At 42.1% G+C, this 13,355-nt stretch overlaps 1 protein-coding gene across 3 annotated transcripts in view; it reads left to right on the forward strand.

The window, feature by feature from the left end:
* Nucleotides 1-13,355, forward strand: part of LOC144693912 (uncharacterized) — a 333,595-nt gene that overhangs the window by 246,566 nt on the left and 73,674 nt on the right. For 2 of the 3 annotated variants that reach the window (XM_078564124.1, XM_078564125.1), the window contains exons 7-10: nucleotides 3,379-3,504; nucleotides 6,845-6,967; nucleotides 10,179-10,301; nucleotides 12,487-12,624. In XM_078564124.1, the coding sequence (XP_078420250.1) occupies nucleotides 3,379-3,504; nucleotides 6,845-6,967; nucleotides 10,179-10,301; nucleotides 12,487-12,624 (510 nt within the window). Of the gene's footprint in view, nucleotides 1-2,000; nucleotides 2,066-3,378; nucleotides 3,505-6,844; nucleotides 6,968-10,178; nucleotides 10,302-12,486; nucleotides 12,625-13,355 lie in introns of those variants that run through there. The other variant, XM_078564126.1, reaches the window with a different exon arrangement.

The raw sequence follows: 13,355 nt of genomic DNA on the forward strand, positions 1-13,355 counted from the left end.
CACATGACATTGTCAGCTGAATGTATTTACACCCCGACTTTTCACCCATTTCATCCTTTTGTTTTTATTTGAGTTCAGTGCCTACAATAAATTACTCTAGGCAGCATTTCTATAGTTGCTAGATTAGGTTCCTAAATTGTTAACAGTTTAACATCAAAAACAGCAACTTGTATATGTAAGGGTCCCAAGGCGCTTACAAGGGGGTGATATCAGATGAAATTTGATAGTAAACCACATCATAAGGAGATATTTGAACAAATGACCAAGAGCTTTGTCCAAGGAGGTAGGTTTTAAGGTGTGTCTAAAGGAGGAGTGAGGTAGAGAGATTTAGGGGAGAGGTTTAGGGAAGAAATGCAAGAGCTTAGGGCCTAGAGAGCTGAAGGCTTGGCTACCAATTGTAGGGAGAAGTAAATCCATGTTGTACAAGAGGCCTAAATAAGAGGAGTGTAGAGTTCCCAAAGGGTTGTAGGGCTGGATGAGGTTACATAGGCCGTGAGGGGTTATCTTAATTTCTGGGAAGAGATGTGGAGGGTCTTTAGTTTTATTTGCCCTTCTTTTGTTCCTTCCTCCTCAAGCATCAAATCCCAAGTATTAAAAATACACAATGTGAAATGTCATTGCTAGGTTCTGCATCCTACAGCTGTCTACATTGTACATTGCTTCACTAGTATGCAGCAACACCAAGCTGTTTTGTCAGCTCGGTGTAATTTCTAAATGGTATCTGAATTTGAGTGGTACACTGACCCAGCATTTTAAAGTGCCAGCACATTACACCAGGAAGCAGTGTGGGTTTCATCTCCATTGGCTCTAAACTGCATTGGAGGAGGTTTGCTGATTCCTTTTGGCAGGAGTTGGTGTGTGATGTTAGGGAGAGGAGAAGAACTGGGTGGAAAATGGATTTTATTCCCTCACAAAAAAAAACAAATAAAATAAACAGAAAACTACATGGTTCACATGTCCTGCCCTGCAGATACATGAGGCATTTAGAGCCGATCGAAAGAAGTCCGTTTGAAAGAGTCCATGGGCAGCATGATTAAACAACTTGTGCAGACAAGATATACAAAATGGGCAAGGAAGGGAAGGAGTGAGGTTTAAGTGGTGATCCTTCAACCTGTGGTGATTCAGTCAATTAAGAACAGTAATCACTCACTGCCACTGTCAGGGACAGCAATTTCTTAATACAGATTGTCAATTGATCTATTTCGTATTACTGCTGACCTCACTCACTGCGAAGTACAGTGGCCCCTTATAATTTGCTCTTTGTAACACAATTCTTTTTTCTCTATTCAATCCCCATGTACAAGTAAGAAAGTATCCTAATTCACTAGGTAAATTCACTCTGGGGGACACAGCTCCTTCAAATTTGGAAACTTTGTTGATGATTTTTTTTCCCTTCCCCTGACCCAACTATCCTATTCTTCGGACTCGAAACGTTAACTGTGCTCCTCTCTGCAGATGCTGCCAGACCTGCTGAGTTTTTCCAGGTATTTTTGTTTTTGTATCCTATTTTCTCACTGCCTATCATTGGGTAGTCCCACTTTATGCACCACCACTGTTTTGTTACATGCTGTTTGATCGTGGTGGTGTTACCCTTTGCTAGTCTAATAAGGGTAACAATATAATAAAGTTTTCTGTTCATCTTGTCAGCTCAGCCAGTTGCCTCACTCCCTACGATAGGAATTCCAAGTTACAGAATTCCTGAATGTTTAACACACTTGCACCACATTTCTGTGTGCGCTGCTTTTATGTCTTTTGGCTGTTTTTTTGCATGGGCCACAACCAACCTATCGAATACTCCCTGCAAAATCTTAAATTAGGAGCAGCGGCTATAGCAGGAATTAAACGTGACAGTCTTAGGTTTTCTGACTGTATCATCAAGGGTAACCAGCTCCTTTTTAACAGGTTGCTATTGACATTACGGTTGGAAAACCTAAGCCACATCAGATGTCATATTCCAGCACATTCACTGCGCTCTTGCCGTATTTGATAATCCTCACTGAGCTGTACAGGAGGTGAGGTTAGGCCTCTAAGCCTCGAGGTCGAAAACCATAACTGAGCAGTCATGGTAGGTTTTTCTTGCCTTTCAGCTCCTTTGTATTTTTTTGTTAAGTCCCTAATGCTTTGATCCCTATCTCAGGTCTTGATGGATAGGTGTTAATTTGAGTGGCGGGTGTAAAATGCAGTGATGGCGTCCCATTCTTTTACACAGCAGGCGGGAGATGTGTTTGCTGCAAAACAGTCACCAAAGTTTTTCTTTTGAAGAGAACTGGGGAGTGAACGAAAAAGGAACTTTACCTCAGGGAGGAAAAAAAAACCCCTGGATTTTTCCACATCATTAAAGAAGCAGCACTTTGAAGCTAAAAGGTCATCGACTTATTAAAGACAAGACTGGCATTAAAGTTAAACTGTTGTTATTTGATGCTGTTTCTGCTTAATCGCACCTTAGCGTGACCACTTTGAGTGGATGTTCAAATCTTCGGAAAGATGAATAACTTTCAGATAAACCTAGAGGTTAAGAGATTCTGTGATTAGTAGAATCACTGTTGTCTGCATTGAAGTGGGAGCATTAATTACGCAGACAGTTCCAGTCACTGTTTCTGTGCTGATCATCTGTGTGGTGCCATTTATACTGGTATTTTGACCTTTTGATATCTTGAGTCAAGCTGTCCTGCATCTTGATTTCACCAATCTTAATTGCTTTAATTGCTTTTTTAATGGTTGCTCATTTTTTAGATACACACTCTGTGTTTTGGGATTGGAGTCAGTGGGACTGATTTTCATAACCTTTGCATCCCCAAATGCACTTACTTGAGAAGTGCATGCGCAGGGGGTAAGGATGCTGATCTGTAATGCTGGATCCCTGCCTTACTTATGTTGTTAAGTGGGGATGGGGGCTGAGAGTCTATGCCTACAATAGATGACAGTCACTTAAATGAGTTGGGAAGGGGCATTTCTGATCTCCTCATATAATTTTCCTGTTTGACTATTAGCAGAGAGCACATTTAGAAAGGGTAAAAAAAGTGTCTGTTGAGTCCTTCCTTTGAGCCTGTAGGAGAGTCGCAGGTCATCTGGCTGCAGTGTTTGGATAGCAGCTGGAACATCCCAAACACCGCAACCTGTCAGACCTGTAGCAATGGCTAATTTTCCTCACTTCCAGGCTCTAAGCTCTTCAAGTGGTTGGGCCTCCTACTGGAGTAAGTCCACACCATTTAAATGACCTGAACACGGATGTACGGGAGAGTTAAATCACGGGAGATGGAGTGATCTTCAGTCCACCAACCTAGTCTATAGGAGCCACAAGACAGTTGTCACCAGTGTGATTTCAAAAGAGAAGGATTTTCAACCTTAACTTGTGTCTTTTATTTTGAAACCCATTAGCTGTCAACTCCTGTTCCATGAACAACGGTGGCTGTGAGCATGAGTGTGTGCAGATTAGTGAAAACCACTACCAGTGCCTTTGTCAACGGAACTACCAGCTGAAGAGAGATGGGAAGCACTGCGAATGTGAGTCATGAGTTTTACAGTACTAAGCAGAGGTGATCGCAGTACATAAACGTAGTGGTGAGGTGGGGGAAAGAGGGTTGGAATTCTATTATGCAATCAAATTACAAAGGGTGGGGAAGTGAGGGCAGGATAGCTTTTGTCCAATTCTGAACCTTTGAAAATTTCAAAATGAAGTTTTTTTTAAGAGCTTTCCTCATGCTTACTAAATGATAATATAGTACCCTGGTATGTAATGTACTAACTAACCACACCCTTCTCGGCAGTCAAAGTGAGTGTCTTTTTTTTTAAAAAAGCAGTTTATCACAACCATAAATCTAGCTTAGACTGAAGGGAGGAAAGACTGCTTGCTCTGATAGATCCAAAGCAAATGGAGTGACAGCCCAGTTCATAGTGCATGTGCATCATAGATGCTGTGCTCTGGGGGCTGTCAATGAAAAGGATAATCATTGAGCAGCAGCAGAGAATGAGAGAATTTGTGTTGTACTGACAGGCCTTCCAAACATGCTGACCACATTTGCAGAGAGAATTCTGAAGGAGTCAACCTCAAGTATGCGTGTGTTGATGTCAGGCATTGCGATAATGTCTTCTTGCAAGGATAGAGTGGCCAACTCTGTGGAACATCAAACACAGCAATCACACTGTCAATGCACTTGAGCATGGCTATGCAGATTTTGGATACCACATGTCTGCCACCTTAATTTTGATGATTGATGCCTTAGCTTCACAGTTCCTCAGCCTCAAAGTGCTGTTCAGCTGAGTCACAGCGGTGAACTGCGGCTGGCCCATATGAGGGATGATGACTGAAGGGGACACAGAACTGGCAAATCCACTTCTCATCACTCCCTAACCCCCAGTCAGTGCAGGTGGAGCAGTCTTTGTTAGGCCCCTCACAAGCTCCAAACCCTATAGGACGTTGTCAAGAGCAATTGAGCATTCAGAGCAGGGATTTGATTCTGGGCATCCTGTCTCTAGCTCTGCCGAAGTTACAGGGGCTGGACCATGCAGTAGCAGGAGGAAAAGGAAGAGGAAGGCTTTGTAACTGTGCACGTGTATATGAAAAACTTTTTGTTGTGAAGTTTCTATTCTTAGTTCCACCACATAAATGTTATTCTTTTGAATAACACTTCCCCATCTTGGCTATGCATGATTGCTGGTTGACAAGTAGCATTCAAGCTTGTTTGATGATGAATAGAATGATGGACTGGAGGGGGAAAATGGGGTTTTCTACATGGGGTGGTTGTTTGTTGCAGGACTGCTTTGTATCAATGGCATTGGTGGGCAGATATGGGGAAGAGAGGCTATTGCATATGCTTCTGATGTTGGTCCACTGGTATAACCTAAATGAGCCTTACATTAATAATGGCATCGTTGGCATCCCAGGAAACAATGTGAGCAGCTGGTGGTGCATAGCCCTCATCATCTCCTCCTCAGACTCACCTGAAGAGGATCCGCACTCTGTGCCTTGTTCCTCCTGAATCTCCAAAACACTTTGCTGCTGTGCAATGTTTTGCAGAGCGCAGCACCTCATGATCATTCTGTACACCCTGGCTACTGTTTACTGAAAGACACCTCCAGATCTGTCGAGGCACCTGAAGCACTTCTTCAGCGTGCGACGGCTTATTTGATCACACATCCGGTGGTCATACGGCAGCTCCTCCCACCTGCAGGGATATCTTTTTGTGGTTGCGCACCAACTGCACGTTGGTAGAGTGAAATCCCTTGTGGTTCATAAATATTTCTGGTTGATCTGGGGTGCACAGATTATCATGTGTGTTCAATATCCTCACCTTTGACAAACCAGCTAGCAATGCAAATCCAAGTGTCTGCTCATTTTGACTGGTGTTGTCATAGGAAAGGATTATTGGCAATCAACCCACCAGTCACCTCTCTTATGTGTCTGTGGGCTGTCAATTGAGAGATCTTGGCTATGTCTCTGGAAGAGCTCTGAAAGAATCCAGATGCAAAAGATGTAGAAGGTCATGGTGATATTAGCAGCCACAGGCCACAAGGCCCAGTAGGCAGCAAGCCTTCTTCTGGGAAGCTGCAGATGTGTATGAATACTTGACAGGACAACCTGAGCGTCCTGAAGCAATGCTGGTCAGACATGTGAAAGAAACTCAGCTTCTGTCTGTGGACCCTGTGTCATGAGTGGTGCCCCCTATGAGCTGCATCCCTCTGTTGCTCCTCCCTCTGCTGTCCAGCTGCAGTTCTCTGAACAGCTGGCTGCTTCTTCTGGTGCTCGTCATATTTCTGCCTATTTGAGCCCCAAACCATGGTAGCCAATGCACAACCCATGGCTCAAAGAGCAGGTCAGGGGGAATTCTGTGGAAAGTAGCTCTCCACCTGATTCCCCAAAACCTGTCCACCATCTACAAGGCACAAGTCAGGAGCATGATTAAATACTCTCCACTTTCCTGGATGAGTGCTGCTCCAACAACACTTAAGAGACAATACACCATCCAGGACAAAGCAGCCCGCTTGATTAGCACCCCATCCATCACCTTAAATATTCATCCACCACGGGCAGCCATGTGTAGTATCCACAAGATGTACTCTAGCAACTTGCCAAAACTCTTCAATAACACCTTCCAAACTTGTGACCTCTACTACTTAGAAGAACAAGGACAGCAGATGCATGAGAAGACTACCACCTGTAATTTCCCCTCCATGTCACACAACATCCTGACTTGGAAATGTATCACCATTCTCTCACTGTCGCTGGGTCAAAATCTTGGAACTCCCTCCCTAACAGTACTATGAGTATACCTACACCATATGGACTGCAGTGATTCAAGAAGGCAGTTCACAAGCACCTTCTCAAGGGCAATTAGGAATGGGAAATAAATACTGGCCTTGTCAGTGACACTCTCATCCCATGAATAAATTAACAAAATGTCTGACATCATCCTCACTTATATACACATTACCATTTCTTCATTGCCACTGGTCAGTATTGTGAATTCCTCCCCTAATACCGTTGTAGGAGCACCCTCATCACAAGGGCAGCAGTGACCATGGAGAAGGCCCAAAGCCACCTTCTCGGAATAAGTACTGATGAACAATAAATGCCCACATGCTGATAACAAATGTTTTTTAAAAATCTGACTGGTGCAAACTCAACATGCACATTAGCAATCTTTCCCCCAAATAAGACAAGCTGTTGTATTGTGGACCAGTAGCCTCATGGTAAAATTCATGATGGTGCTTTCGTGTGTACAGACATGGTCCCTTCTGTGCACTGGCTGTCTGATAACAAAGATTGTTGCAATAAATTGCACTTCAGTACACCAAGTGAAGTGCTTGGAGTTTATCTATTTGTTTGTTTTCTAACCACTACCAGTGAAAGATCCATGCAGTGAGAGGAATGGTGGGTGTGGCCACATATGCCGCAATGAAGCTGGATTTGCACAATGTGAATGTAATCCTGGATATCAGCTAATGGTGAATGGGAAAAGCTGTGATGGTAAGGAAAAAGCGCGTGATTTCTTGAGAAATGTCAACAAGATCACAGTGGGTCATTCAAACAGTAGTCTGTAGCGACCACTAGCTCAATCACACTTTACACAAAGACCATATTTAACCCAGCCATGTTCTTTGCTTCCACTGCAAGGTCATCAAGGACTAATGCCTGATCCCTATCATTGAAATAATTCATAATTGACATTTCAACAACTGCAGTGATGAGTTTAATCCTTATTTTGCTGTTCAAACAGGGATTGCTGTTATACAAATAATCACCTATAATATTCTATACATGGGCACATTGGAACATCCTCACAGCTTAAAACTGTCCTTATATAAGATTGCAGAACTAAATAGGAAAATAAAACAAAAAACATTATAGCTTCAGTCATTTGTACTGTTTTTTCAGCCCATTGTGCTTGCTGTATTATATTTACTGAATTTAGTGTTTGATAATGACTGTAGTCCCTCCATATTTAAACAGTGTTAGCAGTTACTGCACCAGCAATGCTTCTCACACACCTGAAGCACAGTATATTTATATTAGGTTGAGTGAAATGCTGGACAGTGACATAGCTGTCATTGGGAAAATGTTAGAGTCTATTATAAAGGATATAATACCAGAACATTTAGAAATACATAATATAATCAAGCAGAGTCAGCATGGCTTCATGAAGGGGAAATCATGCCTGACAAATTTATTAGAATTCTTTGAGGAGGTAATGCACAGGACAAATAAAGGGGAACCAGTAAATGAAATATATTTGGATTTCCAAAAGGCGTTCGATAAGGTACTGCACATAAGGCTACTTAAGAAGAGCCCATGGTGTTGGGGGTAGTATATTAGCAAGGATAGAGGATTGGTTAACTAACAGAAGACAGAGAATTAGGATAAGGGGGGCATTTTCAGGATGGCAACCTGTACCTAGCGGAGTGCCACAGGGATCAGTGCTGGGGCCACAATTATTTACTATATAATGACTTGGTTGAGGGAAGTGAATGTACTATCGCCAAGTTTGTGGACGACACAAAAATAGGTGGGAAGGCAAATGGTGAGGATGACACAAAGAGTCTACAGAGGGATATAGACAGGTTAAGTGAGTGGGCAAAAACTTGGCAAATGGAATATAATGTGGGAAAATGTGAGATTATGCACTTTGGCAGGAAGAATAGAGGAGCTGAATATTATTTAAAAGGAGATGACTGCAGAAAGCTACAGCACAGAGGGATTTGGGGGTCCTTGTGCATGAATCACAAAAAGCTAGCATTCAAGCTCTGCAGGTAATAGGGAAGGCAAATGGAATGTTGGTCTTTATTTCAAAGAGAATAGAGTATAAAACTAGGTAAGTCTTGCTAAAACTATACAAGGCACTAGTTAGAACACACCTAGAATACTGTGAACAGTTTTGGTCCCCTTATCTAAGGAAAGATATACTGGCATTGGAGGCAGTCCAGAGAAGGTTCATTAGGTTGATCCTGGGTATGGAGGGATTTTCTTATGAGGAGAGGTTGAGTATGTTGGGCCTGTACTCATTGGAGTTTAGAAGAATGAGAAGCGACCTTATTGAAATATAAATGATTGTTAGGGGGGTTGACAGGGTAGATGCTGAGAGGTTGTTTCCCCTTGTGGATGAGTCTAGAACCAGAGGGCATAATCTCAGAGTAAGGGGTCACCTTTTTAAGACAGAGATGAGGAGGAATTTCTTCTCTGAGGATAGTGAATCTGTGGAATTCTTTACCACAGAGGGCTGTAGAGGCAAGGTCGTTAAGTATATTTGAGGCGGAGATAGACAGATTTTTAATTAGTAGGGGAATCAAGGGTTATGGGGAAAAGGCAGTAAAGTGGAGTTGAGGATTATCAGATCAGCCATGATTTCATTAAATGGTTGAGCAGGCTTAATGGGCCAAATGGCCTACTTCTGCTCCAATGCCTTATGGTCTTATGGTCTTATAGCTAGGAATGGAAATTTGGGGGATTAGGGTGGGGGGGTTTCCCAATTATAGTGGACATGCAATGACCTAAATTGGTCATTGGTGCTTGTGTTTGGACTGGTGCAATGACAGGTTTATTTTGAAAGTGGCAGAACATAGTTCACTGCATAAATCAGCAGAACTATTCTTTCATAATACACTGGTGCAGTATTTGGAAGAGTATTCCACAGAACTCTGTGTATGGTTTATTTATTCATTGCCTCAATTAATGATCAGGACCATTAAGTTTGCTTCTTGTTAAATAAATGAATTTATTTCGTTTACTTGACTGATTATGCTCGGAAGATGGATCCTCCAAAGTGGGATTACATCACCTCAAATTGAGAAGTGATGCTGTTTATTCAGGATGCTCTGAAGTCTTCTGTTGAAATGAAAATCTTCTGGATGAAATTTTGGCTGAATAATTATGTGTAGTATAGGCTGTACCATAGCATGTGGAATATAGCAAGTTTTTGTTTGGTATTGGTGCTAACTGCAGAAAATTTGAGCATCAGGAATGGCACCAATACCCAATTAAATAGCAACCCATGTTTGAATTTACAGCAGCAGTGTGCCTGCTCTCTTCATATTTCTCAAAACAGGGTTAGAAGTTATTGCCCCAATAACAGCAATGGTCCCTTTGTAAACTGTTTGGGGTGAGTGCATTCCCAGTAAACAATGGCAGTATTATAAATCTAAGAGGAACTCCTCCATTAATGCCATTAATTGCTTCATGTCACAAATTTTTAATGTCCTATTTGTTCCCCGCTGGTGTAGCCCAGCAGGGGGGTCAAGCACCATCCTCTTGCACACACTGCATCATTAATCCATCCTTTCCTGAAATTGTGACCATCTCAGATTTCAAGTGTGTTTAGTGCCCTTAAAACCTACTTCATTGAGTAAACATTGCTTATACAAGGAGGCATCTGTGCAACGGACAATGCATGAAAGTCATTGCACATGAAGCTCTGATCTGGGGTCATTGGAGGGTTGTGAGGATCAACCTCTGCTATTGGAAATATTTTTAATTGAAAAAATAAAATGATTATTTAATATACTAACACAGCACGTGGAATGAGTGTAATGGAATATACCATGATGGAAGGGCTACTTATCATCACCTAGTGCGTTATTTTCCTGTTGATCTCTTTCTCCCTGTGGACAGCTGTGAAGGACTTTATTGTTCTGCGAGATGAGTGCTTTATTGTTTTCTCTGTTAATGTCTGTCCTTTTCTTTGCAGACATTAATGAGTGTACCACAGGAATTGCAATGTGCGCTCATCAATGTGTCAATATCCTGGGATCATTCAGCTGCATCTGTAACCCTGGCTTTGAGCTAGGTGCCGATGGGAAGCAGTGTTACCGTAAGTACGGTCATTGGGTTTGGTGTGTGTGATCAACAAGTTGTTCAGCAGGTTACATGTCTTGATCGTGTCACTTTCTCCGTGCCATTAACAAAAGTGATGGCAATTGATGGTTATGTTCTGCACCACAGCCAAGTCACAGCACAGTTTGCAGCTTTAAGGTTTTCCTCTCTCAAAGACATTCAAGATTAGCTATATAGGTCAGGTAGCACAGTAGACAGGCAAAGAAAGAAACAAAAACAAAAATTGCTGGAAAAACTCAGCAGGTCTGACAGTATCTGTGGAGGGAAAGACAGAGTTAATGTTTCGAGTCCGTATGACTCTTCTTCAGAACTAAAGGGAAGTAATAATGTGGTGAAATATATACTGTATAAGGGGGCGGCGGTGGGGATAGGTGAAGCTGGATAGAAGACCAGTGATAGGTGGAGACAAAGGAGAGATTGCAAAAGATGAACTTTCACTTATATGGAGCCTTTCACAATGGCAGGACATCCCAAAGTGTTTTACAGCCAATGAAATATATTTGAACTATAGTCACTGTGAGGATGCACAAAAGCAAAATACTGCAGATGCTGGAAATCTGAAGTAAAAATACTAAATGCTGAAAATATTCAGCAGGCCTGATGAAAGGTCATTGACCTGAAACAATGACTGTTTCTCTCACTCCACAGATGCTGCAGCTTTTTCTGTTTTTATTATCACTGTTGGAATGTGTTGCTTTACAGCCAATGAATTAGTTTCGAACTGTAGTAATGTAGGGAAACGGGGCAATCAATTTGCACATGTCAAGGTCCAAATAGTAATGAGATAATCTGTCCAGGTAACTTGTTCTATTAAAGTTGGTTGAGGGATAAACACTGCCAGGATACTGGGGAGAAATCCCCTGCTCTTCTGTGAAATAGTGCCATGGGATCTTTTATATCCATTTAAGAGGGCAGACTAGGCCTCTGTTTGACTACTCATCCAAAGAGCAGTGCCTCCAACATTGCAGCACTCTTTCAGTAAAACACTGGAATGTCAGCCTAAGTTACGTGCTCAAGTTTCTGGAGTGGGATTTGAAGCAACACCTTCTGACCCAGACAAGAGTACTGTCACATAGCTACAGCTGATGAATTATCACACTATGCTGACAAGTGACAGGTATAGACAGGTATAGAAATCACAATTCTGCTGCATGGTCGCATATTACTCTCGGCCAATTTTGGAATTGCTATTTGAATTTGGGTGTTACCCATGATGAGCAGAGCGTGATACAGTACATTCTGAGTGCCCAATTACACAGCATTCTCTCAGACTGTAGATGGACATTGCACAGGTATATCAAAACAAGAACAATGAGATACAGTGTTTCATTATGAAGAGATGATTACAACAATCTTGTTCAAAACTAATTGTTACTATAAAAATCTCAACGCTCAAATGCCGTAAACTTTTTGCATAATGATTTTTATTTTAGTTAGCTACAAAGGAAACTCACGGTAATCAAAATTGTGCAGTGACAACTGCCAATCGACTTGAGTCCTCTGCCAATGTAACTGATAAGAAATGATGCATCATAGTGATGCATCCAAGATAACTGCTACTGTGAATGGAATTCTCTTTGTACATCTGAGTTATTGGGAAATGTGTTTAAATTGAGGGGACCTCTTCCACCTGTATGCAAAGACTGGAATCTTGTGTCAGCCAATCCCCCTACAAAGCACAAAATTGCTTTGTGTCTCAATCCCAATTACTATGCCCGATGGTGTCCTGCTCAAACCAGTTCCGAACAAAAGGGTTGATCTGGTTGCGTTTCCAAACTTTTGTTTTCACTTCTTTGGATGCCCAGGCTATTTGTCTGGCCTGGACTCTACCGGTGGAACCCATAAACTCCCTTCTAGATGCTGGAATGTCTCATCTCATTAGGCATACTGGTTACTGCATAAGTCCCAGGACCTGACTGTTGATATGGAATATGGGAACTCCCGGCTTAGGAAATCCCCACTCCTGACCCTGGACCATACCCATTATTTGCTTTGTAAGGGCAAGAAATATATTCTATCCCTTGCAACTCAAATCAGAATCTCCTAGAGGTGCCAGAGACCTGTTGTGATCAGGCCTCGCCTGGAGGTTCTGTGGAATCTCCTTTGACTCTCGGTTCCAAGATTCTGAGTGCTTGATGTACTGTTTGTCTTTCACCTTACAGGTATTGAAATGGAGATTGTGAACAGCTGTGAAAGGAACAATGGTGGCTGTACTCACCACTGCAAGCACACAACCAATGGGCCCTCCTGTTCCTGTAATGTGGGATATCTACTGGACTCCGATGGGCGTACATGTCTTGGTACTGCAATATTCAAGCATCCCTGGTCAAAGCCATGTGATGTTATTACTATAGTCTGTAGCTAAATTTCCACCTACATATTTTAACACAACTAAAGGTCAATTAGAGAGCAGCACGGCCGACTGTACATTAGTACCTCAAGGCTGTGTCTGACATGCATAAGAATAAAAATGTAACTTTATATTGACTGAACGTCACCAGTGAGACATTTTACAGAAGCTTGCTTTAATATAGCTTAGACAAAATGCAGAGCCATTGCAGGGTTATTATTGGAGTGGTGCTCTGGTCAGGCTGCACATTGAGCATTCCTTTCAATTCTGGCTGAGAGGCCAACCATGCCCTGAAAGTGGTGTCAGGGTAGGGTCATGAAGCTGATTACTAGATTGGAGGACTGAGTTATCCTACCTCGATCATTCCACCTATTCATCTCCATCTGAGTGAATCAATCTCCATCTAATTAGGATTCTAATTAATTCTTAATTTGCTGTTAACTAATTTGTACTAATGTCCCCTTGTCCTGTAACTCTTTCGAGTTATCAACAGTCACAGAATGTAACTCTTTCGAGTACATTCACAGTTCTTGGTTTCCGGGAGTGGGACATGAACCCACAACCTTTTGATTCAAAGGCGAGGGTGCTATGAACTGAGCCACAGCTCCCCTTGTCCTGTAGTTGTGCTTTATTTTGAATAGTGCTCAAGACTAACAATTTTATGGAATGATAATTAAATAA

Source organism: Cetorhinus maximus, chromosome 19, assembly GCF_964194155.1.
Source record: "Cetorhinus maximus chromosome 19, sCetMax3.hap1.1, whole genome shotgun sequence".
NCBI classification, from domain to species: Eukaryota; Metazoa; Chordata; class Chondrichthyes; order Lamniformes; family Cetorhinidae; genus Cetorhinus; species Cetorhinus maximus.